The sequence below is a fragment of the Arvicanthis niloticus genome, chromosome 6, assembly GCF_011762505.2.
Source record: "Arvicanthis niloticus isolate mArvNil1 chromosome 6, mArvNil1.pat.X, whole genome shotgun sequence".
NCBI classification, from domain to species: domain Eukaryota; kingdom Metazoa; phylum Chordata; class Mammalia; order Rodentia; family Muridae; genus Arvicanthis; species Arvicanthis niloticus.
The window spans coordinates 43,828,283-43,855,945 of record NC_047663.1 but is presented as its reverse complement, the minus strand read 5'-3'; the positions used below and the strand labels follow the sequence as shown (position 1 = coordinate 43,855,945).

Sequence of the window (27,663 nt, the reverse complement as noted above, 5' to 3'; positions counted from 1 at the left end):
GCTCATTGGCCTAAGGCTTATCCATCTGGCTAAGATGGTTAGCAGGTAAGTCCCCAGGGAATCCACCTGTCCCTCCTTGCCAGTGCTGAGATCACATTTGTGTACCATCACACCCAGATTGGTTCTTACTTGGGTGCCTCATTGAACTCAGGTCTTTATGCTTGTGCAGGAAGTACTTTACCGAGTGAGTTTTCTCCCAAACTCCCGATAATATTTTAAAGCCAATATTATTTTAAAGAAGTAGTGGTCCTTGCTCTGTTGGCTAAAGACTTAACAGTTTTCCAAGACAAGCCATCCCAGATACAGAAGATAGCTGTCATGATGTTAACTTCCTAGAGAATGGATGGTTGTCAGGAGGAACTATCTCTAGATGGCTGTGGTACTCTCAGGTATCTAGACACCCACCTAAGAAATATGTCTACTTCCAGAGCCTTTGTCAGATTGTTGTTACCAAATGCAGAGATAAGTACTACTAAAACTTTGGCTTCCTCTAGAATCCATGACTTCTGTAACTTTGCCATCTTTAAAGGATCACTGGCTGAATTACCATTTACTGAATAGCTATGAATGATAGAGTATGTGCCATTCACTGAAATAACAAATGATTGATGTGGGTCTATCTGTAATATGATAGATGTAATATGTAATGATTTGTAGTTGAGTAAGTGTGGTATTAATACTGGGTCCTGTTGTTCCTTTGCCTGTAATTTCTGGAAAAAAGCCCTGTCTAAAATCTCTTAGAGCATTATCTGGCATAGTGTCCAGTAAGTGTTTGAATAGACAAATTATTCTTATCTTCTCCCCAATCTCTGTTTTTAATGAGGTATATGATCAGTTGTATGGTACCCATTGTGCAGATTGATTAACTGACAGAGAGGGAAACACTCATCAACTATCATACCATAAACAACCAATCCTAAAAGAGGCACAGAAATGGAATAAAGACATTCCAATCACAAAGATACGAATCTCTAAAGTGGTCAGCCCCAAATTCCTGAGGAACATTTTGCCGGGTAGCACAAGAAGGGTCCAAAGAAGATGTAGTCAGACAAGGCAAAGGCAATGAGTGCACATGCTGAGACTTACAACTTTGTGAAGCCTGAGGAGGTTAAGTCCAAGATGCCAACGTACTCCAGCCATAGGCTCTGCTGACTTCTTTCATTGTTCACCCCCAAGCTTGGAAAGAGGATTTGTGGCTACTTGGCCAAGGGTCACCAACCAAAGGCTAAAGCTCAAACCTAGGCCAACACTGCAAGATAGCAAGCTTCAGTTCAGGCCCCATGAACACCCTGTAGAAAGAGTATGTATGAAGTGAAGAGAAACTGACAGATATGACCCTCCACACTATCTCTAGATGGCTGTTCCTTTTATGAGTAAACTTGGTGTATCCCCGTTTAGAAAACAAAGCAAAAACACTTGGTCTAACCAGATGTGTTTGTTTCTGTAATCGTAGCTCGTAGAAAACAAAGCAAAAACACTTGGTCTAACCAGATGTGTTTGTTTCTGTAATCGTAGCTCGTAGGAGGTGAAGGTGAGAGGACCAGAAAGTTAGTCATCTTCACCCACATGAAGAACAAAGACAGCCTGAAGCTTATGCAGTGAAACTTCATGAGACACTATGTCTTTTCTCATTTTTTGAGGTGGTTCCTTAGTGTAGCACTGGCTGACCTGGAACTTACTTTAGACCAGGCTAGTCTCAAACTCATAGATCCATCTGCCTCTGTCTCCTGATGTCTGGGGTTAAAGGTGCACACCACCACCTCCCAGCTAGAGTCTCCATGCTTGCTTGCTTGCTTTTTTTTTTTTTTTTTTTTTTTTTTACCTGCATTATGTGTCTGTGAGGGTGTTGAATACCCTGGAACTGGAGTTACAGACAGTTGTAAGCTGCCATGTGGTTGCTGGGAATTGAATCCAGGTCCTCTAGAAGAGCATCCAGTACTGTGAACCACTGAACCATCTCTCCAGCCCCAAGATTGTGTTTTAAAAAAGAAAACACCCGTTTTTAAGATTTAAGAGCCAAGAAACCGATTGAGGATCTAATTCTGTTTAAAAAAACAAAAACAAAAAACCTGGCTCCATAGTTTTAGATATGTCAGTTCTTCATCTGTGCTTTGAGAACACAAATTATTTTAGTGTTGTAATGGGGGCTAAAGAAGAGCATCTTGGTCAGGTGCCCTCTTCTGGCCTGCAGGTAAACATGCAGGCAGAATGCTGCATATATAATAAATAAGTGTTTTTAAAACATTTCTTTTATGTGAGTATGTTGTAGTTATCTTCAGATACACCAGAAGATGGCATCAGATCCCATTATAGATGATTGTGAGCCACCATGTGGTTGCTGGGAATTGAACTCAGGACCTCTGGAAGAACAGCCAGTGTTCTTAACCGGCGAGCCATCTTTCCATCTCCCTAAATATTTTTTTATTTATTTTTATTTTTAAAAAAAGAGCATCTGGAGCTGAGTGTGGTAGCTTACACCTTTAACTCAAGCAGGTCAGACTCAAGTCATCTCATGCTCCAGGTTACTGGGGTGTTGTAGGGAGGGGGTTGAGACAGAGCCTCACTGTGTAGTCCAGGCTGACCTCAAACTCACAATGATCATTCTGCCCCTAGCCACTAAATGCTGGGATTACAGGTGTGAGTCACTATGCCTGGCTTTGATCTTTTTAACCAGAAGATATGATGATGAGAATAGGGGAGGGGCCTTTTTGAAATAGCCTAGGCTCTCCTCAGACTTGCTATGCTCCTGCCTCAGTTTAATGAATGTTGGTATTATAGGTATATGCCAACTCTGGAATTGTTTTAGATCATTCTTCAGCAATGTTGAGCATCAACTGAATCAGAAAGGATGCCCAACAAATCATTGACATCCTGGGGGAAAATCTAAGCCCTTATCACCATGTCTTGTTCTCTGCCTTCTGTATTTGATACAGTGTATCTCAGTACAGTGCCAGCAGACAGATGGAAAGGATGATGGAAACAGGAGTGCCAGGCTTCAGGGATAATGACCTGTTAGGGCAGCTGCTAGAGCATCACAAAGTCTATTAGCAGGCCTTCACAAAGGATGCTTGCTTGTCTCATTACTTAGATATGGTCTTTTTAGAAATGTAGGAGGAATTAGGGAAGAATTTACAGGTGATGTTCACCTGTGGTCCCAACAGGCCACTTTGTCCTTAGTTTCTGTTTGGTGGAATGCCTCCACAGAGTTCCCACTAAGGAAGCAGTTAGCTATGAAGTAATGAGCATCTGACATGTACACTATGTCCAGGGAAACATGGCAAGGCTGGTGTGCAGAAAATTTACCAGGCCAAATGCCCTTGAAGGAGGCAGCCACAGAGCACTAAGTGCCAAGAAACTAAGGCCAGTCCTGGTTTATATGGAGATAAAAACAGCCTCTTCCCACCTGCCTCCCCTTTCCATATTTTTCATATTTTTTTAGCATTCTAAATTGGTGACTCCTAAGAACCAAAGGCAGGAATTTCCTGAGTGTGAACATGGATGTAGCTTTGTTATGTATAGCATGGTTTTCAAACTTTGGTGTTCACCTTAACGGCATGCTTTTTACTTACACAAATTAGTAAATCCTAGAGTCTGCATTTTTCTTCTTTTTCTTTCTGGGAAAATATACAACACCAGGATTGAACTTGCTATATAGCCAAGGATGATACTTGATCCTTCTACCTTCACCTCACAAGTCCTGTGGTATGCACCTACACCTGATACATGCATGCTAGACAAGTACTTTCAACTTCATCAATATAAACTATCATATTCCCAGTCTAGAATTTACATTTCTAGTTCATTTCCAGATGCTGCTGTTGAACTGAGAATCATTCTTTTAGAACAAGATATTGAACAATATAAATATGACTCTTCTGAAAATTGATGCAATCTTAATGTAACTTTAATGGAAATCGGTGACCTGAAGGATCTGCGAGGTCCAGCCCTATAAAGCTTGAGTTTCGAGTTGTGTGTGTTTGTTTGGTCTGGGTTTGCCTAGATTTTGAAGCAGAGTTTCATGCAGCCTAGACTAGCCTGTGATTTACTGTGTAGCCCAAGCTAGCATCAAAATCAAAATCTTCCTGCCTTAGTCTCCCAAATTCTGGGGTTTTAGGAGTATGTTGTCATGCTTAATTTAACTCTGTTTTAAATTCAGTCTTCATTTATTAAAAATGCAAAGAGACAAGCTACAAATTCTAGATGACTTTGAACTTGAGAGTGCATGCTACTTTTTTTTTTTTTTTTTTTTTGGTTTTTTGAGACAGGGTTTCTCTGTGTAGCCCTGGCTGTCCTGGAACTCACTCTGTAGACCAGGCTGGCCTCCAACTCAGAAATCCGCCTGTCTCTGCCTCCCAAGTCCTGGGATTAAAGGTTGTGCGCCACCACCGCCCGGCTATGCTACTCTTTAAGAGGACCTGAGTTTGGTTCCCAGAATTTATATTAGGTGGCTCACAACTGCCTGTAACTCCAGCTCCAGGGGATCTGACACTCTGTTCTGGAGTCTGAAGACACTTGCACTCCATGCACATGCCCACATATGAGGAAAAAGAACTCAACTATTTAGTAGGAAACATAAGATTTATGAGTTAGTGTAGAAAAAGCTGGTGGAAAAGCCATATCCAGTAATCATTAATGTGTAACAAACTACCAAAACTCAGTGGCTCAAAACAGAAAGTAGTTAGTTATCCAAAATTCTGAGGCTTGAACTGGGCTCAGTTGGCTAGTTTTCTGTTGTGTGTGTAGAAGGCCAGGGCCACAGTTACGTGGAGGCTTACCTGATCTTGTATGTCCAAGATGATTCATAGCAGTAGTTGGTACAACATGTCAGAATTCGGCAGAAGCTGCTGATGAGCACCTCAGACCTCCTCAGACGACAGAGCCCTGAGACAGAACATTCCAAACATGTAGATTGGAATCTACAGGTTGCTTAAGGCTCAGGCTTGGAAGTTACAGTGTGTTGTGTCTATTACATACTCTTTGTCAAAGTAAGTCACAAGACAGGCCTAATTCAAGAGAAGGGCAAAGGCTTATTTGTAGATGGAAGACAAAACAAAGCCATGAAGCTTGCCACAGGCTGACTAGAGCATGCTTTAAGAATGGGTAGTTTTGGAGGGGTATAGATTTCCCATCAGAATATTATCACACACAAAAAGAAAGAAATGGCAAATGTTCAATTTAACTAGGGTGCCTAAATACCCAAGGAGGCCTGCCAGGTTGGAATGGACTGTGTGACAAGGTTCTGAAGCACGGGATAAGAGGCTGGGTTTAGACTGAGACTTAAAACCATGGAGGACCTCTTGATGAGGCATATATATAGACTTGGGAATGACTCTTCTGGCCTTTTTCTCTAAGCTCAGCGTCAGTCAGTAGCTGTGATTTGGCTTCTCTTTCTAAGATGTGGAAGGACTTTCTGCCCTTGCAGTGATTATAAAGGTTGTTGGATAGGCATTCTGAAGGACAAGAGAAGTCTAGCAGCACTCCAGAACTGGCCACAGTAGTAGTTTAGGGACGTGCAGCTTGTGCCAGATCTATTTTCAGCTGCACGCAAGGGTTAGATTAGTTACTTAGTCTTGCCCTGTCTTTTCCCCACAGTAACCCTCCACTGAGTGAAGAGATGTTGCCTCCTGGGGAGTGGATGTGTCACCGGTGTACTGTCCGCCGAAAGGTAACGCTGCTGCTTTCTGAAGGCTTGATGCAGAGGTGCCAGAGCTAGACCACTGGCACTCCAGAGTTAAAGTGGCTTGGTCCTGGGGGAATCCTCATCTTTTCTTGTCTCTTCAGATACTGGAGGTCACCAGTCTTAGTCCATGTTGACTTTATGGCCTCAAACTCCAGACATGGGATGTGAAAGAGGGCAGAGGGTTTGTTAGCCCACTGAGCCATGTTTAGTCACTAGTGACAGGCGTTCTGATCTTATTGCCCTCTTAGGAAATAGCCTGAATGTGGTATCCTTATTTGTGGCTCCAAAAGAGAAGGCTGCTTCTCATTCAGTTCCTGGGCCTCCAGAGGCTAGTCAGTTGTATTAGTTAGAGGAGTGGGTTTGGAGCCCCTCGTCCTGACTCTCTGATTTCTGTTCCCTCCTCTCTGTTAGCTCAGTACTAACTGAACTATAAAGTATGTTCATGGCTCATTATTTTCTACTTTGAAGTTTTCTATGGAGAGCAGGAGCTCAACTTTCCTTTATCACCAGAGGAAGTAGGAGCTGGGTGTGGTGGCACATGCCATTAGTCCCAGCACCCAGGAGGCCAGCTGGGGCTACACAGAGAAGGGAATGTGGGGGGTGGGGGGAGTAGGTGTGTGCCCACCAGATTATATTGATTTCACCTTCACATTAAGGGCTATAGGTTAGAATTTGTCTGTAAGTTAGGCTACCCTGTTATCTTCCCACACCAATTGTATAACCAGAAATTCCTTTTCTTGTGACATCACTACTGTTTTCTTGGTCCCAACATAATGTCACAGTCAGTGATGACACCTTCAAGTACAGAAACAGAATGAGCTGATTCAGAGATTGTGGCTTATGTGTGTAACTGTTTTCAACCTTTAAAAAGAAGGTGAACAAGCCAGCATTAGTTTATGCTGTACACACAACGGTCCCCATTAGAAAGCAAGCCAGAGCCAAGTTAGCCAATAAACAGAGATGTATGTAGTTTGATTTCACCTGAGGTCCAAAAAACAAGCTATCTGTCAAGCTACCTAGCCTTTAAAACCTGAGTCTCCATAGAGTGTGACCTATCAGTTCAGAAACTGACCATGCAAAGAAGCTAGACTCAAAAGGGTTGGGATCAGCCAAGGGAGAGAGGGGAGAACTTGCTGGTGCCGGTCATATGCCAGGTGTTGTACTGTTACTCCACTTAATCCATACAGCAAAGAATGCTGGTAGTAGATTATGATTATGGAAAGGAAGAAACTCAGCTACAAAATATAGAATATTTTCCCAAAGACTCAATGGAATGGACAGAGCTAAGATTAGAACCAAATTTTATCTCACTCTAAATAAAGCTCTCAAGTTTTTTGGAAACAGTGCGGCTTGATAGAAATAGTGTGCTTTTTTCTAGCATAGGTTGTTTCTTCTGAGGTGCTGCTGTAACTCACTTTCACATAGACCTCTCTACCTAATGGTTCCAAATCTGCCTTTTCCACAATCAGCAACACCACCACCACTCCCCTTTGGCCTCCAGTATTTACAATGAAATGGACTGAAATACTACATCCTCTGGGCTTTGAGAACTCCTGATGGTCAGTCCTGTTATTCCCAGATCAGAGCCACCCATGCCTCTTGTACATGCAGTCCTCTTTATTGCCACCACATTCCTAAGAGGAGAAAGATTTCAGTGTTTTCACTGATGGAGAAGTTTCTGAGTTGCCCAGGGCCATACTCACTGGGTATTAGCTTGTTTGGTTTTAGAGTCTTGGAGGAAAATATATTGTCAGTTATCCAATCCTACTAAGCACACTGTAGTCTTTTCCACTTTGTGACTTAGAAGTATCACTTTTAGAATTTGTAGTTAAGATCGAAAGCCAGCATTCATGGCCCCTATGCTTCTCCTTTGGTTCTCTCCATGTGGCAGGCACCCTTTCATGCTAGCCCCTCTGAGAAGTGAGCTCTCTAGCCTGTTCAACCTTTGCAGACTTTCTTCATTTTGAGCTGTTTTCTAAACCTTTCAGTATCATGATGCTCTAAGCAAGTGACAGTGGCCTTAATTTGCATTATGATGTTCTGCCCTTAATCTCACTAAATTTGTCCTTAATGTGTTTATTAGTTTTTTAGCTGCTTGTCCTGTGCTTTAATATGTATAGAAATGTTAAGTATATGATGAATTGCAGTCTTTTTTCAAACATTCCACATAATTTTTGGGGGGTGATTTCATTGCTGCCATGTTTTCTCATTTTAGTTCAGTTATAGCTGGAGAGATGGCTCAGCAGTTAGTAGCACTGGCTGTTCTTCCAGAGGACCTGGATTCACTTCCCAGCACCCACATGGCAGCTCACAAGTGCCTACAACTCCAGTTTCAGGGGATCTGAGACCCTCTTCTATCATTTGTGGGTATTAGGCACACACATGGTGCAAGGGAAAACACCAATACACACAAAATAAAATTTCACTTTTAATAATTGTCTGTCATGTGAAGGGATGTTATAATTTTCATAAGTGATCTAGCAAGACATTGTATACCTATCTCTATTTTGTTCTTTTCATGATGGCCCACCTATTGATTTGCACAGAAACGAGAGCAGAAAAAGGAGCTGGGCCACGTCAATGGACTGGTGGACAAGTCTAGCAAACGGACTACATCCCCCAGTAGTGACACTGACTTGTTGGACAGACCAGCTAGCAAAACTGAACTCAAGGCCATTGCCCATGCCCGGATCCTGGAAAGGAGAGCCAGCCGGCCTGGCACCCCAACATCCAACGCCAGCACAGAGACCCCCACCTCTGAGCATAATGACGTCGAGGAGGACATCATTGACGTGGATGAGGAGCCAGGAGCAGCAGAGCCGGACTATGTGCAGCCCCAGCTGCGGCGGCCTTTTGAGCTGCTGATTGCTGCTGCCATGGAGCGGAACCCTACCCAATTTCAGCTGCCCAATGAACTGACTTGTACCACGGCACTACCAGGTTAGCGGCATCATCATCATCATGCCCCTTTCTTACCCTGACTTCCCAAGGGATTACTACTGCCTGTAGCCACTATTTTTTTGTTCCTGATCCTGGTTTTGCCTGGAGAGAGCATCGAAGGTTGCAGTTGTAGTTGTACTTATTCTGTTTTCTGAGTCTTCTGTCTCCTATCTTATTATTCCTCTGAATCTTCTTTTTTTTTTAAGATATATGCCAAATATCACACACCAGTATTCTCAGCACTTGTGAGGGTAAGACAAGAGGATCATAAGTTTGAAGCCAGCCTGAGCTGCATATAGAGACTCTGTCTCAAAAACATAAGAGAGCTTGAGAAGATGGCTCAGTTCTTAAGAGCACTGACTGCTCCTGCAGAGAGGACTGAGGTTTGGTTCCCAGCCTTTGCATAGTGATTCACAGCCATCAGTAACTCCAGTTTTAAGGAATCTGATGCCATCTTCTCGCCTTTACAAATACCAAGTATGCACATGGTGCACATGCATGCTTGCTGGCAAGCATTCATATGCATAAAAGAATAAATGAAAAAACTTAACTAGGGGCTAGAGAGATGGCTCAGCAGTTAAGGGTACTTGTTCCTGGACTTCCAGAGGACCGGAGTTCCATTTCCAGCACCCATATCAGGCAGCTCACAGGTGTCTCTAAGTCCAGCCTCTGGTATCCGACTCCTAGCCTATGCAGGCACCTGCACTCACATGCATAAACCCACGATCCATATGCAGATACATATGCACATAATTACTTTTTTTGCTCCTAAATAAATAAATGAAAAGAAACAGAGTTTAGGGGTACAAAGCATTTCCCTACCGTGCACAAGGTCCTGGACTTGATCCCCAGCACCTTCTGCCCTTTGCAGATAACCACTAATTGTGTGTTTTGAGAGAGAGTGTGTGTAAGGAGGTATCTATATATGCTTGTATTCTCTTCTTGACATACCAACAAACTATTGGTTGTTTTATCCTTACGATGCAGTCCAGTGGTTTTAACGTTAATTTAGCATTTCATTGGGTTTTTGTTATAGCACCATAATAATCCTTTGCATAAATGTGCTATAAATGACTTAAACAGTTTTCTATTCATTGCCATTTAGTTGTTCTTTATAATTTCTCATTTATGTGTATGGGTATTTTGCTTGCAAGTATGTCTTGTGCACCATGTGTATACCTAGTGCCCACAGAAGCCAAAAGAAGGTATCAAGAGCCCCTGGAACTGGAGTTACAGATGTTTGAATCACCATGTTAGTGCTGGGAATTGAACTTGGGTCCTTGGAAAGAGCAGCCAGTCTGTTAAACCTTTGAGCTATCTCTCTAGCCCTTCCTAATATTTTGTTACAGAGGTAGCATTTCAGCAAATAACTATAAATACATCATTGTGCACATTGAAAATATGATCCATAGGGCTGATGTGTAGGGTAAATTCCTAACATTGGAATTGCTAGGTCATAGTTTGCAGTGGAGGTTTGATAACTATTATCAAATTGTCCCTTTTACAATAATATCAAGTCTATTTGATATCACAGTGCTTCTAGATCTTAATTTTTCTTCCTAGAGAAAATGAGATTAGTTAAGCATGGTGTCTACCATGTACCTGTATTCCTACTAGACATGCTTGTATCCCTGTACTTAAAGGCAGAAGCAGAACCGTCAAGAGTTCACAGCTAGCCTGGGCTACAAAGTGTGACCCTGTCTCAAAAAAAAAAAAAAAAAGAGGGCTAGGAACAGGGCTCAGGAGTAAAGTGCATGCCGTGCAAATGCAGAGTTTATATTGTATCTTCAGTACCCATATCAGCCAGGTGGGCACAACAGCCTGCCTATAACCCCAAACTGTAGGAGGCTGGGGTGGAGGAACCTTGCTGTCCTTATTGCCCCACCTTCCCCCCAACACAACCATGCATATACATGTGCAGAAGAACATTGGCAGGCTTAAAAAGTACATATAAGCTAAGTGTGGTGTGTGCCTTTAATCCTACCATGGCGAAGACAGGAAACAGATCTCTGAGATTGAGGCTAGCCAGGGCTATGTGAGAAAGGGGGCAGGGAAGGAGGGAGGGAAGGATGATGTGCCTGTCAGGCTCCTAGCAAGATCATTCATGTGATAAGGGCACTTGCATTGGAAGCCTAATATGTCCCATTCCTGGAACTCCATAAAAGCGGAAGTGGAGAAAAGTTACCTTCTGACCTTTATGTACATGTGAAGTATATGTGCACCTCAGCATACTTCTTAAAAAATAGCTATGCTTGTTAGTGCACAGCTTTAATCCCAGCACTTGGGAGGCAGAGGCAGGTGGATGTCTTGAGTTGTAAGCCAGCCTGGTCACATCAGCCAGGACTAGAGAGAACTCACCTTATGTGAAAGTGGGAGTGAGGGCTGCATGCGGCATCTGCTTTCTGTAGAAACATAATTGAGTTACAGTCTTTTGCTTGGTTATCTTCACAGACTAGTTTCTGTTAACCATGTAACTGGGGTGTGTGTGTGTGTGTGTGTTTCTACTTTCAGAGATTTCTCATTATTTTATATTGGTAAAATCAGTATTTCTGCCACAAAGCAGGTGACTTCTGTTCCTGGTTACCTTGTGTCTCCTTCCTTTCTCTCTCTCTCTCTCTCTCTCTCTCTCTCTCTCTCTCTCTCTCTCTCTCTTTCCTCCTCCTCCTCCTCCTCCTCCACCGCCTCCTTCTTTTTTTTTTTTTTTTTTGTCATTTGAAACCAACCCCAGGGTCCTCAGAAATCTGTCTGAACCATGGCACATGCTTTTGCTTAGATCTGTTCTTTCACTTAAGGTTTTCATATTCCAACAAGGAATTCTGAAGCCAAGGACAGTTCAGCACCACCAGCTTCTTTTCTAGGTTCTAGCAAACGGAGAAGAAAGGAGGAAACCACAGGGAAGAATGTAAAAAGGACACAGCATGAATTAGATCATAATGGTCTTGTTCCCTTGCCGGTCAAAGTCTGCTTCACATGTAACAGGTATTTTTTTTTTCCTCTGTCACCCCTTGTAAGTCCTGTGTGTTAGTTAATTAAATGTAGACAGCTTATATTCTGATTGTATAAGCACACAGAACTAGTTGTCTGGCCACTTCCTTGACTATGTCAATAACAAATTACCCATACAGTCAAAGTACAGAGCCAGGTATATAATGCTTGCCTATAATCTCAGCACATAGGAGGCTGAGGTGGTTTTGAGAGTTCAAGGCTAGCCTAGGCTCACAAGACCCCACTCTTCCTTGAGGAATTCCCAATTGATAGGGAGGCAGTGTCGTTTTAATTAATGATATTGGCACTGAAAAGTCCGTGTTCAATAAGTAACCCCCTACCCAAATTATGTAAGCCATAATTTGACCCTGACTAAACCCAGTGGGTCAGAACTGAGGAGATACCTCACTGAGGAAAGGCAACTTCTGCATGGGAGTTGTGGTACGTGGACACATACACAAACACATTCACTAAATAAATGTAAAAAAAATGTAGGATTAAACTCAATGCCACACCCTAAAAGACATGAAACTTGCAGGGGCTCATTGGGAGGGAAGGAAGGCTAAGAGGGTAATGGGAGGTGAACATGACCAAAATTTATTATGAAAATGTCAAACACTAAACCATAAAAATAAGCTGGGTTTGGTGACACACACCTTTGATCCCAAAGGCAGGCAGATTTCTATGAGTCCAGGGCCAGCCTGGTTTACACAGTAAGTTTCAGGCTAGCCAAAGCTACATAATGAGACCATCTCAAAAGAAAAAAGAAAGCCACAGATCCCAGTATAGCATTACTGTTGGTTTACGTTGATGGTGATTGCAGTAAGTTAGAGTTAGACTTAAACTGGAGAGCAAGGAGCTGATGAGATGTCAGTGGGTTAAGGTTCTTGCCGCAAAGCCTTGAACTTGACTGAGGGTATGGTGGGAGATGGCTCCATCCCTAAATGAACACATGGCACATGTGCTTTTCTTCCTTCCCAGTACACACACACAAGGTTTGTGGCTTTTTTATTTTTATTTTTTTAATTAAATGAGATATTTAGCAAATTGTTGAAGATAAATTTTAAAGTGTTATGGGTATCTATCCATACCATTGACTACCTAGTTTGTTACACAGCTGCCGTACGACACTAGTTTCCTTCAGATAGGCTCTCCTATTACAGGAGCCAGATGTTTCAATGCCCAAAACTGGACTTGTTGGCTTGAGTATATCAGGAAAACTGTATTGTGGTTGGGGCAGACTAGCAGGAGAAAAGCTTACCTAGCATAGTTGGATCCCCAGCATCACATAAACTTAGGGTGGTAGTACAGACAGTCATCCCAGCACTCAGACAGACGGTAGATGCAGGAGGAGCAGGGATTCAGAATCATTCTTAGATGTACAGTGAGTTGAGGCTACATGAGACTTTCACAGCCATTCCTTCAATCCAAAAATAAAGTATTCACAAGGAAAGCTATAGAAAACTAAATGAGCCGGGCGGTGGTGGCACATGCCTTTAATCCCAGCACTTGGGAGGCAGAGGCAAGCGGATTTCTGAGTTCGAGGCCAGCCTGGTCTACAGAGTGAGTTACAGGACAGCCAGGACTACACAGAGAAACCCTGTCTCGAAAAAACAAAACAAAAAAACAAAACAAAACAACCCCCCCCCAAAAAACAAAACAAAAAAAAAAAAAACAAAAACAACAACAAAAAAAAAAAAACCCTAAATGATAGTCTATTAAAACAAAAAGCTCTGGCCACTGGTGTTTGCTTACAAGCTCTCCTTGGATCATTCTCACGGGAATGCATGCAAATCATTCCTTGCCTCCATCTTTATTTGTCAGCGCTGATTATCTGTCTTTATATACAGAAGGGAAGTCGTTTGTTCTGTAGTTACAACTCCAGAAAGACTGCTCATACATTATTCTTACTACTTTTGTTTGTATGAGGGACAGTACACAATTGCCACAACATAAGTATACAGATTAGAGGACAACTTGAACAAGTTGGTTGTCCCTTTTATAATTCGTCCGATGAATCGAATTCAGGCAGGCAAGCTTTTTGGGAGGTACCTCTAACACTGGCCCGTTACACCAGCCTCTTCTTGATTTATGTATTTAATTTTAAGTGAGAATTCCTTAAAGAATAGGAAGGTCAGAGCAGAGCTGAGTACTAAGCATTGTCATTTTTGCTCTGACAGATACTTTAGCCATACTCCAGATAAACATTTAGATTCACAGGGTGCATTTTTCCTAGGAGATAAAATAATGAAGAGCCCGATTTTCCTCTTCCTTGCTGACTGGGTGTGACAGAACCCTAGAGGGAGGGAAAGCTGTGAAGACTGAGGAGGAAAGGATCTTTTTGGAGTAGAGTGGTCTTGAATTTTTCCACCTTGCCCCAGAAATCACCCATCACATCTCGTTCCTCTGCAGGAGTTGTCGAGTGGCCCCCCTCATCCAGTGTGACTATTGCCCGCTTCTGTTTCACATGGACTGCCTCGAGCCCCCGCTCACTGCCATGCCCCTGGGCAGATGGATGTGTCCGAATCACATCGAACATGTGGTGGTAAGCACACTAGTGTTTAGTCAGCTCTCTACAGGCCCAGCTGGAGCAGGGACCAATCCCCTAGAAACAGTATTGTCCCCTTTGTGCCAGAGCACAGTGTAATCTTGCAGGTGCTGAGTTCAGCAAACCATCCTATACTGTTTGATGTATCTCACATGTGCATCTTACCTTTCCCCAGTACCTTGTTCAGCTGTACAGGCAAACTTGACTTGCTTGTTTTTAATTTTTATCCCACAATGAATTAAACGATTGCTGTTATAGCCATAAAGACTGACTATTAGAGCCAACCTTAAAAAAAAAAAAATGAATGGTTGCCTGTCAGGAGTTCGTGTGGCCCAAGTGTCCAGTGAGTTTGATGCCCTCTTACATTAGTTCTTTATAACTAGCCCATGTTAGTCATTCTGGGTTTTCAGTGAGTTGTTGAATGGCACCTTCATGCACTGAGCCAGCTCACAGGCTCTCTTCAGACGCTGCTTCCTACACTAGAACAGATTTGTTGTCTACTCTTTACAGGATGGATAGTCCTTCTACACAGTCACTCATGAAGTCATAGAAGGCAACTTCATGAAAAGGTATTCCCTCACTAAAACAGCCTTTCCAAATTAAACCATTGCTGTTTAAGACATACAATGAGGGAATAGAGGTGTAGCTCAGTGATAGAGCACTTAGAGGCCCAGGGCTTTACCCCAAGACAGTGAATAAGATGAGAAAGTGATAGCCACGGAGTGACTATTATCCTTCATTATACCATGAGCACTGCAGGAAATCCTCTGTAAAAAATCACACACAGGATGGAGAGGAGTACAGGGGCACGGTGTTTGCCTAGTACAGATGAAGCTCTGGGTTCATTCCTGGCACTGTTCCTAAAACACACACACACACACACACTGTGCACATACAAAAGAATCATTTCCTAGTTTAGATCCATACTATCCAGAGAAATTGATCTAGGAAGAAGCTTCTCTGGGCTTTGCGTCACACTATTTGCTTCCTGCTGGAACAGATAAAAAGGCCATAAACAGTTCACCCAAATACTCATCCTGAGGAATACATGTGAGAGTTAATTTCACTGGCCACCAATTTTTGCTAACTAGGAAGCTGCAGGAATAAGTGTTAGTGGGTTGTTCTAAGTTTTTTGTCTTTTTGTTTATTTGGTTTGGGTTGGTTTTTTGGGATAAGGTTTTTCTGTGTAGTCCTGTGTCCTGGAACTTGCTTTGTAGACCAGGCTGGCCTTTACCTTGTAGAGTGCTACCTGCCTCTGCCTCCAGAGTAATATTAAGGCTGTTCGCCAAGATTTATTTTTATCAAGACTAGAGAGTTGACTCAGCAGTTCTTGCAGAGGACCCATTCAGTTCAATTCCCAGCACCCACAAGGCTGCCATCTACAATTCCAGTTTCAAGGTGTCCAGCATCCTCTTATGACATCTGCAGGCAGCATACATACATGCAGGCAAAAGATTCATACACATTTCTTTTAAGTTATTTCATTTTTGAGATGGTCATATTCTGTAGCCCAGGCTAGCTAGTAGATCAGGCTGGTCTCAAACTCACAAAGGTCTGACTGTCTCAGCTGCCTCCCAAGTGCTGAGAGTAAAGGCTCGCATTGCCATACCCAACATAAAGTAATAGTTTTTTTTTAATTGTTAAAATTTATTTTTATTTATATGCATGGATGTTTGTCTTTGTGAATGAATGCCACATGTATGTGGGTGGCCTGAGGGAAAAAAGTGGAGGGCATCAGACACCCTGGAACTGAGTACAAGTGGTTGTAAGCCACTCCGTGTGTCCTCTGGAAAAATAGAAAGTCTTGACGCTGAACCATTTTTTATCCAGACCCTGTCTTTTGAACTAAAGTATAGAAGTAGATTGGAAGTAGCATGGGCTGTCCGTTCCTCCCTCCTCTCCCTTTGACCTTTAAGAGCAGGCCAGAGCTTTCTTTCTCCCTTCAAGGGAAGGCATAATAATTGAGGTAAGTTCAGCAATTCTCCCTGGTACCCTAGAACAGGAATAGGGCAGAACACGCAGGATTTTGACTCTGTGTGAGCAAGGCTTCTATGTAGGACAGCTTTTTCTGTGAGAGATTGTCTTGAGGGGGTAGGATGTTTGGTTCTTTGGCTCTTTTGCAGGGCCAAGATCTGCATCTCCTTTAAAATCTGTGCTGCTAGGAACACAATCCTAATGGGTTGCTCTGACCTAGAGTATGGTCAGGCTAAATGAAAAGGCTACTTCACTGATTCTTAACTCCCAAAAACAGGAGTTTCCTTACTCCTGCTGATATACTGCCCAGACAGAAGTAGCCCATTCCACAGAGAGCTTCTGTTTTTGTAAGCCCAGAGAATGGGGCTTCGTTGGAGGGGGCAGCACCCTTAGACATTCACCAAAGTGCCTCTCTGCTGTGTCTCCAGCTGAACCAGAAGAATCTGACTCTGAGCAATCGGTGCCAGGTGTTTGATCGGTTCCAGGACACCATTTCACAGCATGTTGTCAAAGTGGATTTCCTGAACCGAATCCACAAGAAGCATCCTCCTAACCGCCGTGTGCTCCAGTCTGTCAAAAGAAGAAGCTTGAAGGTAAGTCACAGCCCTTTTCAGTCTGGGAAAGATGGTGGTCTCCTGTTTGTTTCTTTTGTGGCACAGACAGAGAGGAACACAGATGGGGAGACTGAAGCTCCCTAAGACATGTTTTTGGTGTCTTGGCAAGTAATAAATGTAATCTCATGTAGTAATACCCGAGGATGGTAGTTAGAATTACAAAGTCAGAGTTTCTGGAGTGCCAGGGCTACACAGAGAAAACTGTTTCAAAAAAACTGAAAGAAAAGAAAACCCTAACCCTAAGGTGTGCTTTATAATTATCAAGCAGATACCCATGTAGGAGATGAAAAGAGATACCCAACTGAAAATATATTACTAAAACAACTGTAATCTTGTTAGGATATAGTATTTCTATGTACTTCATACTTCTAAACAATATCCAAAAAGACTGAGAGAATTTCCTTCACTGAAAAACATTTGTAGCTGGGTGGTGGTGGCACACATCTTTGATCCTAGCACTTGGAAGGCGGAAGGCAGAGTCAGGTGAATCTCTACAAGTTCAAGGCCAGCCTGCTCTACAGAGAATGGACCCCAACTGTTTGACTTTAGAGCATGAATCACTATTTATTGTTTCTTTTATGATTGCTGGTTGTGGGTGTTGTCTTTGGATTTTTATGTTTTTGTTTTCTTGAGTTGCTTGAGATTGAATTGAAATTAGGAATTGTTGCATGTGAAGCAAGTGCTGGAATAAGTATTTTTAAAAATGATTTTAATCAGACTACAATTTGGCCACCAGAACAAAGATTGTTCTTGAGTTATATCTATAATATTGATTCTTGGTAACTCATAATTTCTGTTTTAGAAAAAATGTCTTTTAAAAATGAGACATTTCCAAAACTGGGAGTGGTGGCGCACACCTTTAATCCCAGAACGAAGAAGGCAGAGGCAGGTGGATTTCTGAGTTAGAGGCAAGCTTGGTCACAAAGTGAGTTTCCCGACTGCCAGGGCTACACAGAGAAAACTGTTTCAAAAAAAAAACCAAAAGAAAAGAAAAGCATTTACTATTTCTCAAATTATTCAATCCTTGTATTCACTTGATCTAGAAGGTTTTATACACTGTATAACCATATATAAATTTGTTCTTTCTCTTTGGAAATAAACCAATGCAAGTATTGTGCTGACAGAGCTCAGCAATTCTCAAACATGACCACTAGGTGGCACCCTATATTTTAAGTTCCATCACACTACCATCTGTAGCTAGTCTTTGGCACTTTATGGTTCTTCTTTTTCCCCACCCTTTGTACCCCTGGTTTCACCTCTTATTACTATATAGGAAAGAAACAATAGAGGGGTGAGAGAGGGAGAGATCACTGAAGCTAATTTCCTTTTGTTTCTTTGAGCACAACTACTAACAAACTAAAACCACTCACCTACCCTACCCCCGCATGACCCCCAACCTCACCTATTGGGGCTCTGAAAAGTTTCCAGAACTCAGAATGTCACACAGTTTCAGAAATTATCTGTACGGGCGGTGGTGGCGCACGCCTTTAATCCCAGCACTTGGGAGGCAGAGGCAGGCAGATTTCTGAGTTCGAGGCTAGCCTGGTCTACAGAGTGAGTTCCAGGACAGCCAGGGCTACACAGAGAAACCTGTCTGGAAAAACAAAAAACAAAAAAAACAAAAAAAAGAAGAAAAGAAAAGAAATTATCTGCAGCTGACAGATCCACACCTCTGTTAGAGCATGAGGCAAGTCACAAACAGCTGCTGCAGACCATCCAAAGCCACTGCCTTTCCCCACTCCTGGGATCAAAATAAAAACATAATTTTATAATATTTCTGGGTTGCTGTTTGTTTGGTTTTTATTTTGAACCCAAATATTCAGAATTTTCACTATACCCATTACCTTTAGTGAGTATCCATCCAGATCTAGCAAAGGTTATAACTTGGAAATTGTATAGCAAACTCTTAACTAGGTAATAACTATTTTGGTTTTCTCAGAGTGTTTGTCATTGCAGAACTAGGTATCGGGTGGCATGCCTCATGCATCTAGTTAGGTGGTTTTGTGGCTCGGAGTAGATGATCCCTTGGGCACCAGCACTTCAACCAGAGTAGCATCTCTCATTAGGTCAGATTCAACCATGCACGTTGGCACTATCACCTTTTCTTCTCTCCCGTCCTGAACAGGTTCCTGATGCTATAAAGTCTCAGTACCAGTTTCCACCCCCTCTCATTGCACCTGCGGCCATTCGGGACGGGGAGCTGATCTGCAGTGGGGTCCCTGAGGAATCGCAAACGCACCTTTTGAACTCTGAGCACTTAGCCACCCAGGCAGAACAGCAAGAGGTGAGTTGAGTGAAAGGATTGGGATCCCAAGTCCAGTCTCTCTTCTGCGTCACCAGCGCCTCGGGGTCTGCCATTCCTACTTTTGCCCTACCTTTTAGCTCCTAAAACCTGAGTGACCCTTGGAGAATCCCAAGCTCATATGTCAAAGCCAAACAGGCTGCTCCCCTCATCCGTTCCCCCATTGCTGCCAGCTAGGCAGTTCTGTACTGGAGCGAGAGATAAGCAGACTCACAGAGAGGTTAGGTGATAGTACCAGACACAGCAGATACTGGTGTGTTTGCTGAATGTTGATCACAGGAAATCTCAGGCTCCACTGGGTGAGGTTGTACTGCCAAGTGCACCAATAAGTCTTGCTTGGGAATGAAAGTGGGATCCCTTCCTGGTCACTGTTGTTGCATCGTTGGAAACAGTGCTTGTCAGCTGTGCTGTAGCCCTGGTCACTGTGACAGGATGGACCAGTGTCTCCCAGGCCTCTCACCTCCTCCTCTCCTCTCCTTCCATTGCAGTGGCTCTGTAGTGTTGTTGCGCTCCAGTGCAGCATATTGAAACATTTATCTGCTAAGCAGATGCCTTCGCATTGGGACTCTGAACAGACAGAGAAGGCTGATATTAAGCCTGTTATTGTGACTGACAGCTCAATCACCACCTCCCTGCAAACCGCTGACAAGGCACCTCTACCTTCCCACTACCCTTTGTCCTGCCCCTCAGCAATGAGCACCCAAAATTCCCTGGGGTGTTCTCCACCCCACCAACCCCCAACCCTAGAGGACATCAGCTGCAGTTCTTGTGTGGAAAAGTCCAAGAAAGCCCCTTGTGGGACTGCCAATGGGCCAGTGAACACAGAGGTAAAAGCCAATGGCCCACACCTCTACAGCAGCCCCACTGATTCCATGGATCCCCGGCGACTTCCTGGCGCCAGCACCCCTTTACCAGGCCTCACACACCGGCAAGGCTGGCCCCGGCCCCTCACGCCACCATCGGCTGGGGGGCTTCAGAATCACACCGTCGGCATCATTGTGAAGACAGAAAATGCCACTGGCCCCAACTCTTGTCCCCAGAGGAGTTTGGTACCTGTCCCAAGCCTGCCCCCTTCCATTCCCAGCTCTTGTGCCAGCATCGAGAACACCAGCACTTTGCATAGAAAGACTGTCCAATCACAGATAGGACCTTCATCAACAGAATCGAGGCCTCTGGGTTCACCCCCAAATGCCACCCGGGTGCTCACTCCCCCCCAAGCTGCAGGAGACAGTATCTTGGCCACAGGCGCCAACCAACGATTCTGCTCACCAGCGCCATCATCAGGTGAGTTTCAGTATTCCAGTATAATCTGGAATAATCCTGTGTTAATAGCACACACAAAATAATATATCCTTGTTTAATACTTGAGGCCTTTAATATCTGTCAGTGATCCATCTTCCCCTGTATTTCTGGGGCAGGAGAAAGGCTGTGTTAGCTTACTCCAGCTGTAAGTTGGGGCTGTTCTCACTAATTTAAGTCACTTCCTTAGGGTGGCCTTCCAGGTCAGTGGCAATACTGGAATTGCAGTTGGGTCACTGGCCCCTCCTCTCACCTTCCATACGTAGTCTTTTGCCTGTCTGCTCCATCACCTCAGAAGGCACATGCTTTCTGGATCCACTTGTCTCAGCCTGAGGCTCGGTGTATACATTCACATAGGAGACTAAGTCTACAGCTGATGCAGACTCTCAGAGCCAGCTCATTGAAGGAACGTTCATGTTCAAGAAGCAGAGACAGAAAGCAGCACTGCCTTTCATATAGTTAGAAAGTGGGAGGCCTGCAGAGGTTGGTCTGGCCTGGAAGCTTGCCCTTGGCCATGTACCTAAGGAGAATCCTATAGGTCTATACTTGGCCAGTATAGGCTTGTTCTCTCAGCTGTCCCAGAGAGCATTTGGACCTCAAGCATGCTGATCCCAGCATCTGAACCAGGCTGTATATGCTGCCGTCACCAGTGTTCTCCCACATGCACTGACATCCTCCTCCTCCCAGTCAGCAACCAGGTGCCTGGGATATCTTTGCATTGGGAGCCCCTGGTCCTATTTCCAACTCTGTAATGCTAGTGTGAATAAATTTTGCAAACTGTCAGTTGTACTTCAGCAGATAGGAATTGCAGGTGCTGCTTCTGTAATAGTAGAGGTAGCAGAGGGGTAGGTGATCATGAAGCAAAGAATAAAGCAACCTCAGCACTTGCCTCAGAGTAATACCTTGCAACAGTTCTCAGTGCTCTGGAAATCCTGCGTGCCTGGTATGTTATTGTTCCATCTACCCTTCCTCACCACACGTTTTTAGCTCTAGGAGTTCCAGAGCCTGTGGGTTGAGAATCAAGAAGGGAACATCACCTTGGGTCCGAAATCCAGAACTGTCTCAACAATGGGGGATTGGACCGGTGGGTTTCCCTCAGGCGACGTAAGTAACAGTCTTCCTGCTCCGTCCCCAGATGGCAAGGTCAGCCCCGGCACGTTATCCATAGGAAGCGCTTTAACCGTACCCTCTTTCCCAGCCAACTCTACTGCCATGGTGGACCTCACCAACTCACTTCGAGCATTTATGGATGTCAATGGAGGTGAGTGGTGTCCCAGTAGCATTCAGCTCCTTTTGAAGAGGGATAAGGAGATGGGGATACGTGTATCCATTCGGGTAGAAGAATGGGAAAGAAGGCACCATCTCTTTCTGGGTTTACACAATATAATCAAAGATAAAGAACACAGCCAAGCTGAACCAGTGGGAAAGAACAGAATCACATTAGACAGATCCCTTGGTTTAGGCAGAACCATGAGACTTGTTTCCATCTGTGGAAAACCCCAAAGTTAAAGAGAATAGAAATGGATTTCTCTACACAGAGAGTGAGTGAAAAAGGTCAGTCTGTATTAGACATCTAGACCTTTCCCCACAGGCCTTGGGGTTATTGGTTTTACCTTTTTTTACTTAAAATTAGCCTACCTTACTACAAGAATCTACTGCTCTGGGCCCTTGTCACTGCAAGTGGCATGTGAGATACCCATTTTCAGATCTTTGTTCCACTTTGGACTTTATATTGTTTGAACAAAAGTCACTTGCTGGATTTGCCCTGTCACCCTATCTGCCTCCATATTCCATTGCTCTCAGCTTCTTTGATCTTTTTCTTTGGTTGATAGAAATCGAGATAAGTATGTTGGATGAGAAGGTGATCAAGTTCCTGGCCCTGCAGAGAATACATCAGCTTTTCCCTTCCCGGGTCCAAGCTTCACCGGGCAGTGCTGGGACACATCCGCTCGCTTCTGGAGGGCACCACACAGAAGGTGCGCGTGCACATGCCTGCCACCACACCATCAGCTCTCCTGTCTGATGGGTGTGAATGACAACCTTGCTCCATGGAGAATCTCTGCTTTCAGTAGCTCAAACTCTTTGTACTTTGGGTTTAATAAAGCACCGTGATTTTTTTTTTTTCTCTCAGCATAAACAAGATAAATAACTTTTTTATCAGATTTGGGGAGTTTGCCATAACTTTCTTTCACACAAGTCCACTTTGATTCATAGCAAAGCAGCTGCCAATACTTTGGAGTATATGTTGTATGCTTTCTGTTCAACTACTTTGTAATATTTGAACTAGAAGGTTTTCCCAAGGTTCAAGGTGAGAAATAGAAAAATAGTAGGAAATTCTTCTCCAATGTTAACTCAACTTGGTTAGCTCTAAGCCCTCAGCTCGGCCTGTCAGAGCCTTGATGTCTCAGCAACTTAAAGTACCATGCCAGCAATATCGGGATCCCAAGAGCTTACTAGAAATACAAATCCTAGAACTAGGGGATCACTCAGTCGGCAAAGAAGCGTGAGTTCTATCCCTAGACCCCCACACACACACCATGAGCTAGGTATGGTGATACATGCTTAAAATCCCAGAACTAAGCAAGCAGAGGTGGATAGATCCCTGGGATTCACTAGCTGTCCAGCCTAATCTACTTGAATTCTAGGCCAGTGAGAGACCTTGTTCCCCCAAAAATAGAATATAAGGAACATCACCAAAAGTTGTTTGTGTGTATATGTGAACACAAATATGTGTGAACTCTCACAAGTGTATGTGAACTCGCATGTAGGAAATTCAAATTTATAAATTCTAGATCCTTTCACTCCAACTAAATCTAAAATCAGTTTTTGGATGTGGGTGGTTGTAGTTCTAGGAATCAAGTCCATTGACTTACTGGACAAGTACTGTATAACTAAACTATAACAGAATCCATAGGCAGTTGATGTGTTCATTAAAGCTTGAGAAACACTGACCTATGCCTTATGTTTTTCCATGTTCTCTTTATTATCAGTTGGAATAACCTTGTTAAGCTAACTAGGTGTCCGGGAATTTAAAGTACTAATGTCCTCAAATTCCATAACCATCTTCAATGAAGATCTTCCCTAACCTGTGTTGGAAATGCTATGGGGGTGAAGCATTCCCCTGAAGCAGCTCTGGGTCAGGTGTGAGTTTGAGCACAAGTCACCCAGTGGGTTTTTTTTCAAGGCCACCAACCATAGATTCAGGTTTTGTTGGTTTGTGTTTGGGTCACAGGTTCTGGGTTTCTGAATGATCCTATCCCTATGTTTGTCTTGTAGTGCAAAGAAAGGAGGTACAGGCCCGAGCTGTGTTCTACCCCCTCTTAGGGTTGGGAGGAGCTGTGAACATGTGCTATCGAACCCTCTACATCGGGACAGGTGAGCCAGCCAGGAGTCTGGGAGGGGCACTGGATCTTCAGCCTAAAGATGGACACCTAGAGAAACCCTTTCAGAGGTTGATGGGTCTAAGCAATGGGTATCCAGGCAAGAGAGACTAAGAACCCAGACATCCAGTGGGCACTTCCTTGGCTCAGGCCTTTGCTCTAACTGCCTCACAGTAGCATCTGAAACACTGTAGGAAAGACTTGAAAAGAGGACACTTCCTTATTCTTGGGGTATAATAGACTCTCACATAACCCTCCTTTGTTAGTTTGTTTATTTTTGGTCATCAAGATGATTTAAGATAGGGTCTCCTCTATATTCTAGGGTGGCCTTGAACTCATGTCTGTCCTCTTGTCTTAGCCTCTTAAATACTATAGCTATGGGTATTGCCCACCACACCTCAGATCACTCGTAGAAATTGCCCTTTAAAGTGCCTTACACTATTGTGTTCACATGGATATACCATCCTCTTCAGTAACTTACTGCTCTGTCTGGGTAGCAGCCATGTATTCTAACGCAGATCAGCTTTAGAACAAAAAGGGAATTGCTGAACTTGCCAGCATACATGTATAATCTCAGTGTTTATGGAATGGAGGCAGGGAGATCAAGAGTTCAAAGCTATACCCCATTACTATAAAGGAAAGAAAAAAAAAAGGAGGCTCTGAGCTACCTTGAAGTTTCTACTAGCAACCACCCAGAAGCTAATCCCCTCTCTTTCACGTCCCCAACACATACACCTTACAGTCTGTTCTCTGCCTTTTCCTTGACTCCTGCCACCTTGCAGGAGCTGACATGGATGTGTGCCTTACAAACTATGGTCACTGTAACTACGTGTCCGGGAAACATGCCTGCATATTCTACGATGAGGTGAGGGGCAAAGATGGGTGGGAGGGAGCTTTCCTAGCCTGAGGTCTTTCAGCACTGGGTTCTGGACACAGGCAGAGGCAAGGGTGAAAGGCCTGTCTTTCCTCCTGTCCATCTTGGAAAGGAAGACATGGTATGAAAGGCTTGGCATTCCACCATGGCAGCCTGCTTGTAGGAGCAGGCTATCGCTGCAACTGCTGGTGCTCACAGAACAGTTGAGGGAAGCCACCTCAAAATGAGAAGGGACCAAACTAGAAAGAAGCCAAGCTCTGTGTCCCTGAGTTTCATCATAATTATGTGCCAGTGAATATCAGATCAACAGGAGCCAGTGCTGAGGAGCAGAGAGGGGGAATGTGGAGTCATTAGGACAGGCTCTCACAGAGGTGAGTCTGAATTCTGAAAGAGGCAGGCTGTAACTGAGGAAGAGCATGAGAGCTTGCTAGGTAGAGCAGCAAGCCCTATGTCCTCTTCCATGGCTTCAAACAGCAACTACACATCATTATCTCCCCTCCTCAGAATACCAAACATTATGAGCTGTTAAACTACAGTGAGCATGGGACAACGGTGGACAATGTGCTGTATTCATGTGACTTCTCTGAGAAGACCCCGCCAACCCCCCCAAGCAGTATTGTTGCCAAAGTACAGAGTGTCATCAGTAAGTTGGAGCAGAGGCCTGTGGCCACACAGCTAAGGCCCCAGTCACCTTGGTTCTACCATGCTGTCAATGACTTGCAGTTACTTGCCTTCCCAGTCCCATTGGCCAAGGTCATTGTTGGTGGGCCTGGGAAAAGCCACCAAGAATCAAGTGCTGAACACCCACATGTGTATCAGACCCTTCTGGGGACTTGAGACTCCAGCCCCGTCTGAGCATCCCTCAGCCCTGATCATGTAGCATAGAATGGGGAGATGCAGGGGTCCAGTACTGCCAGTCATCCCAGACAGGTCAGCCGCTCACGGTTCCCCTCCTATGATCATGCCCCTTTTTCCCAGGGCGCCGCCGACACCAGAAACAGGATGAAGAGCCAAGTGAGGAGGCAGCCATGATGAGTTCCCAGGCCCAGGGGCCACAGCGGAGACCCTGCAATTGCAAAGCCAGCAGCTCCAGCTTGATCGGGGGCAGTGGGGCCGGCTGGGAGGGCACAGCCTTACTACACCATGGCAGCTACATCAAGCTGGGCTGCCTGCAGTTTGTCTTCAGCATCACTGAGTTTGCGACCAAACAGCCCAAAGGCGATGCCAGCCTGCTGCAGGATGGGGTCCTGGCAGAGAAACTGTCTCTTAAGCCCCATCAGGTCCCTGTGCTACGCTCCAACTCGGTTCCCTAGGCTGTGGCCTGGACACCCACCCAAGACTCCTGCAATGCAAACATGTACACGAACCAAGCCCGGGTGTTTTCTATGCCAGAAACCCTTCAACTACAATCTTTGCATGAAATGAAGAAAACCTTTTGACTGTTTTTTAAGACTTTTTTTCTTTTCTCAAGTTCTAGGGGGCATTTGCACATATATTTGTACTCAACATTTCATGGGAAAGCGGCAGACCCGAGCTGAGGAACAGCATGGGCAGGGAGGGGAGGCCCTGGTCTGGACACTTCCTCCAGCACAACCCCTTCCCTCGCCTCCTGCTCCTCCTCCTCGACTGCCTGCCCGCTGTTGTAAAATAATCAGAAACTTGTTCTATTTTGTGGCAGTGACAATAGTTTTATATTAAAAGAAAAAAATACAGTTTTCATACAGCAAAATCTATACAATATCATTGTTTTATTTAATATAAAGATCGCTACCCACTCCTTTCCATGGTTCCTACCCTACAAGGAATTTCCCTTTCTGCAGCGGTTGCACTACAGGTAGCTACTGTGTATATGGACAAATGAGAAATGATTCTTTTTCTGGCTGTCCATCTATTTTATTTCAAATAAGGAAAAGTGTATTTGGATTTTGTGTAAATACATCTAGTGATGGCATTTTTTTCAATGTTTTTAAAAACTGTGTACAGTACATGTGGTAGAGTGTTTTTCTCAAATTGTCTATTGTAGCGAAAGCGTTTTTGTCGTAAACCTGTTCTGTGTCCTTTTTTGTTCTCTTACCACTTCTCTTCCTCCTCACCCCAGATACTTCCTCGTCCCCACAACTAGTACCAATGTACATAGTAATTGTAATGTTTTAGACTTTACAGAAACTTTCCTGTATTCTGTATATAAAAACCAAAAATACTTCAAATTATGTTTTCTGCCTGTCTGTCCTACCTGTCATCACGCTTAGAGGGGGGGATGTATCCTGAGATTTCACTTTTTGCACCCTTTGAACAAGTATCAATCTCAAGTAGTTTCCAAGGGAAGCTTGTTAGAGAAACGAGCCTGAGCTCTGTGAGGGAAGTGGGAGGAGTGTTTGCCTTTTGAGGGCTGCTGTTTCTCCAGAGAGCTGAATGCAGTACAGTCTATGCTCTAGACCAGTGGTTCTCAACAGTGCTAATGCTGTGGCCCTTTAATACAGTCCTTCATGTTATGGTAACCCCCTACCATAAAAGTATTTTGTTGCTACTTCATAGCTTTAATTTTGCTACTGTTACAAATTGCAAATGTCTGACATGCAGGATATCTGAGATGCAACTCCTGTGAAGGGGACCTTCAACTCTTGGTAAGGAGGTGACCCACAGGCTAAGGACTGCTGCTCTAGCCTGTGCTGCTCTTAGTGTAACTTGAATAACTTCTGCTGTTCTCATCAAGAAATACCCTGCTGTATTAGCCTAACTCTAATTTCCTAGGCATCCTCAAAGCCAAACTCTGACTCCCTGCTTTCTTCCTGGAGATAGTTTCTTCCTGAGAACAGTCCCCTAGAAACCGCCTGTGTTCTGGCAGTATTCTAACTGGAACCCATTCATACGTTCAAGTCTGTTGTTAGGGTTAGAAGATGAGGCTTATATCCACATCTATAATTGTGCTCCAAGAACACAAATGGAGTATCAAGTAGGGAGTTTCCATTGGTCTCAGATTTCTGACCCTGGCTCCTAATATAGCTGTATTCTTGTCCCTGCCATTTTGCTTACACTGCAGGAAGGACTTCTCAAACCTCTAAAGGCA

At 44.0% G+C, this 27,663-nt stretch overlaps 1 protein-coding gene across 3 annotated transcripts in view; it reads left to right on the top strand.

Moving 5' to 3' along the window:
- Phf12 (PHD finger protein 12) overlaps positions 1-26,803 on the top strand; it is a 45,428-nt gene extending 18,625 nt beyond the window's left edge. For 2 of the 3 annotated variants that reach the window (XM_034504429.2, XM_076936235.1), the window contains 13 exons: positions 5,593-5,665; positions 8,227-8,620; positions 11,479-11,599; positions 14,018-14,150; positions 16,556-16,720; positions 18,867-19,025; positions 19,532-20,327; positions 21,478-21,603; positions 22,175-22,318; positions 23,619-23,717; positions 24,505-24,587; positions 25,101-25,239; positions 25,575-26,803. In XM_034504429.2, coding sequence (XP_034360320.1) covers positions 5,593-5,665; positions 8,227-8,620; positions 11,479-11,599; positions 14,018-14,150; positions 16,556-16,720; positions 18,867-19,025; positions 19,532-20,327; positions 21,478-21,603; positions 22,175-22,318; positions 23,619-23,717; positions 24,505-24,587; positions 25,101-25,239; positions 25,575-25,909 — 2,767 coding nt within the window. In that variant the 3' untranslated portion in view covers positions 25,910-26,803. Of the gene's footprint in view, positions 1-5,592; positions 5,666-8,226; positions 8,621-11,478; positions 11,600-14,017; positions 14,151-16,555; positions 16,721-18,866; positions 19,026-19,531; positions 20,328-21,329; positions 21,604-22,174; positions 22,319-23,618; positions 23,718-24,504; positions 24,588-25,100; positions 25,240-25,574 lie in introns of those variants that run through there. The other variant, XR_013111175.1, reaches the window with a different exon arrangement.
- Positions 26,804-27,663: the final 860 nt, after the last annotated feature.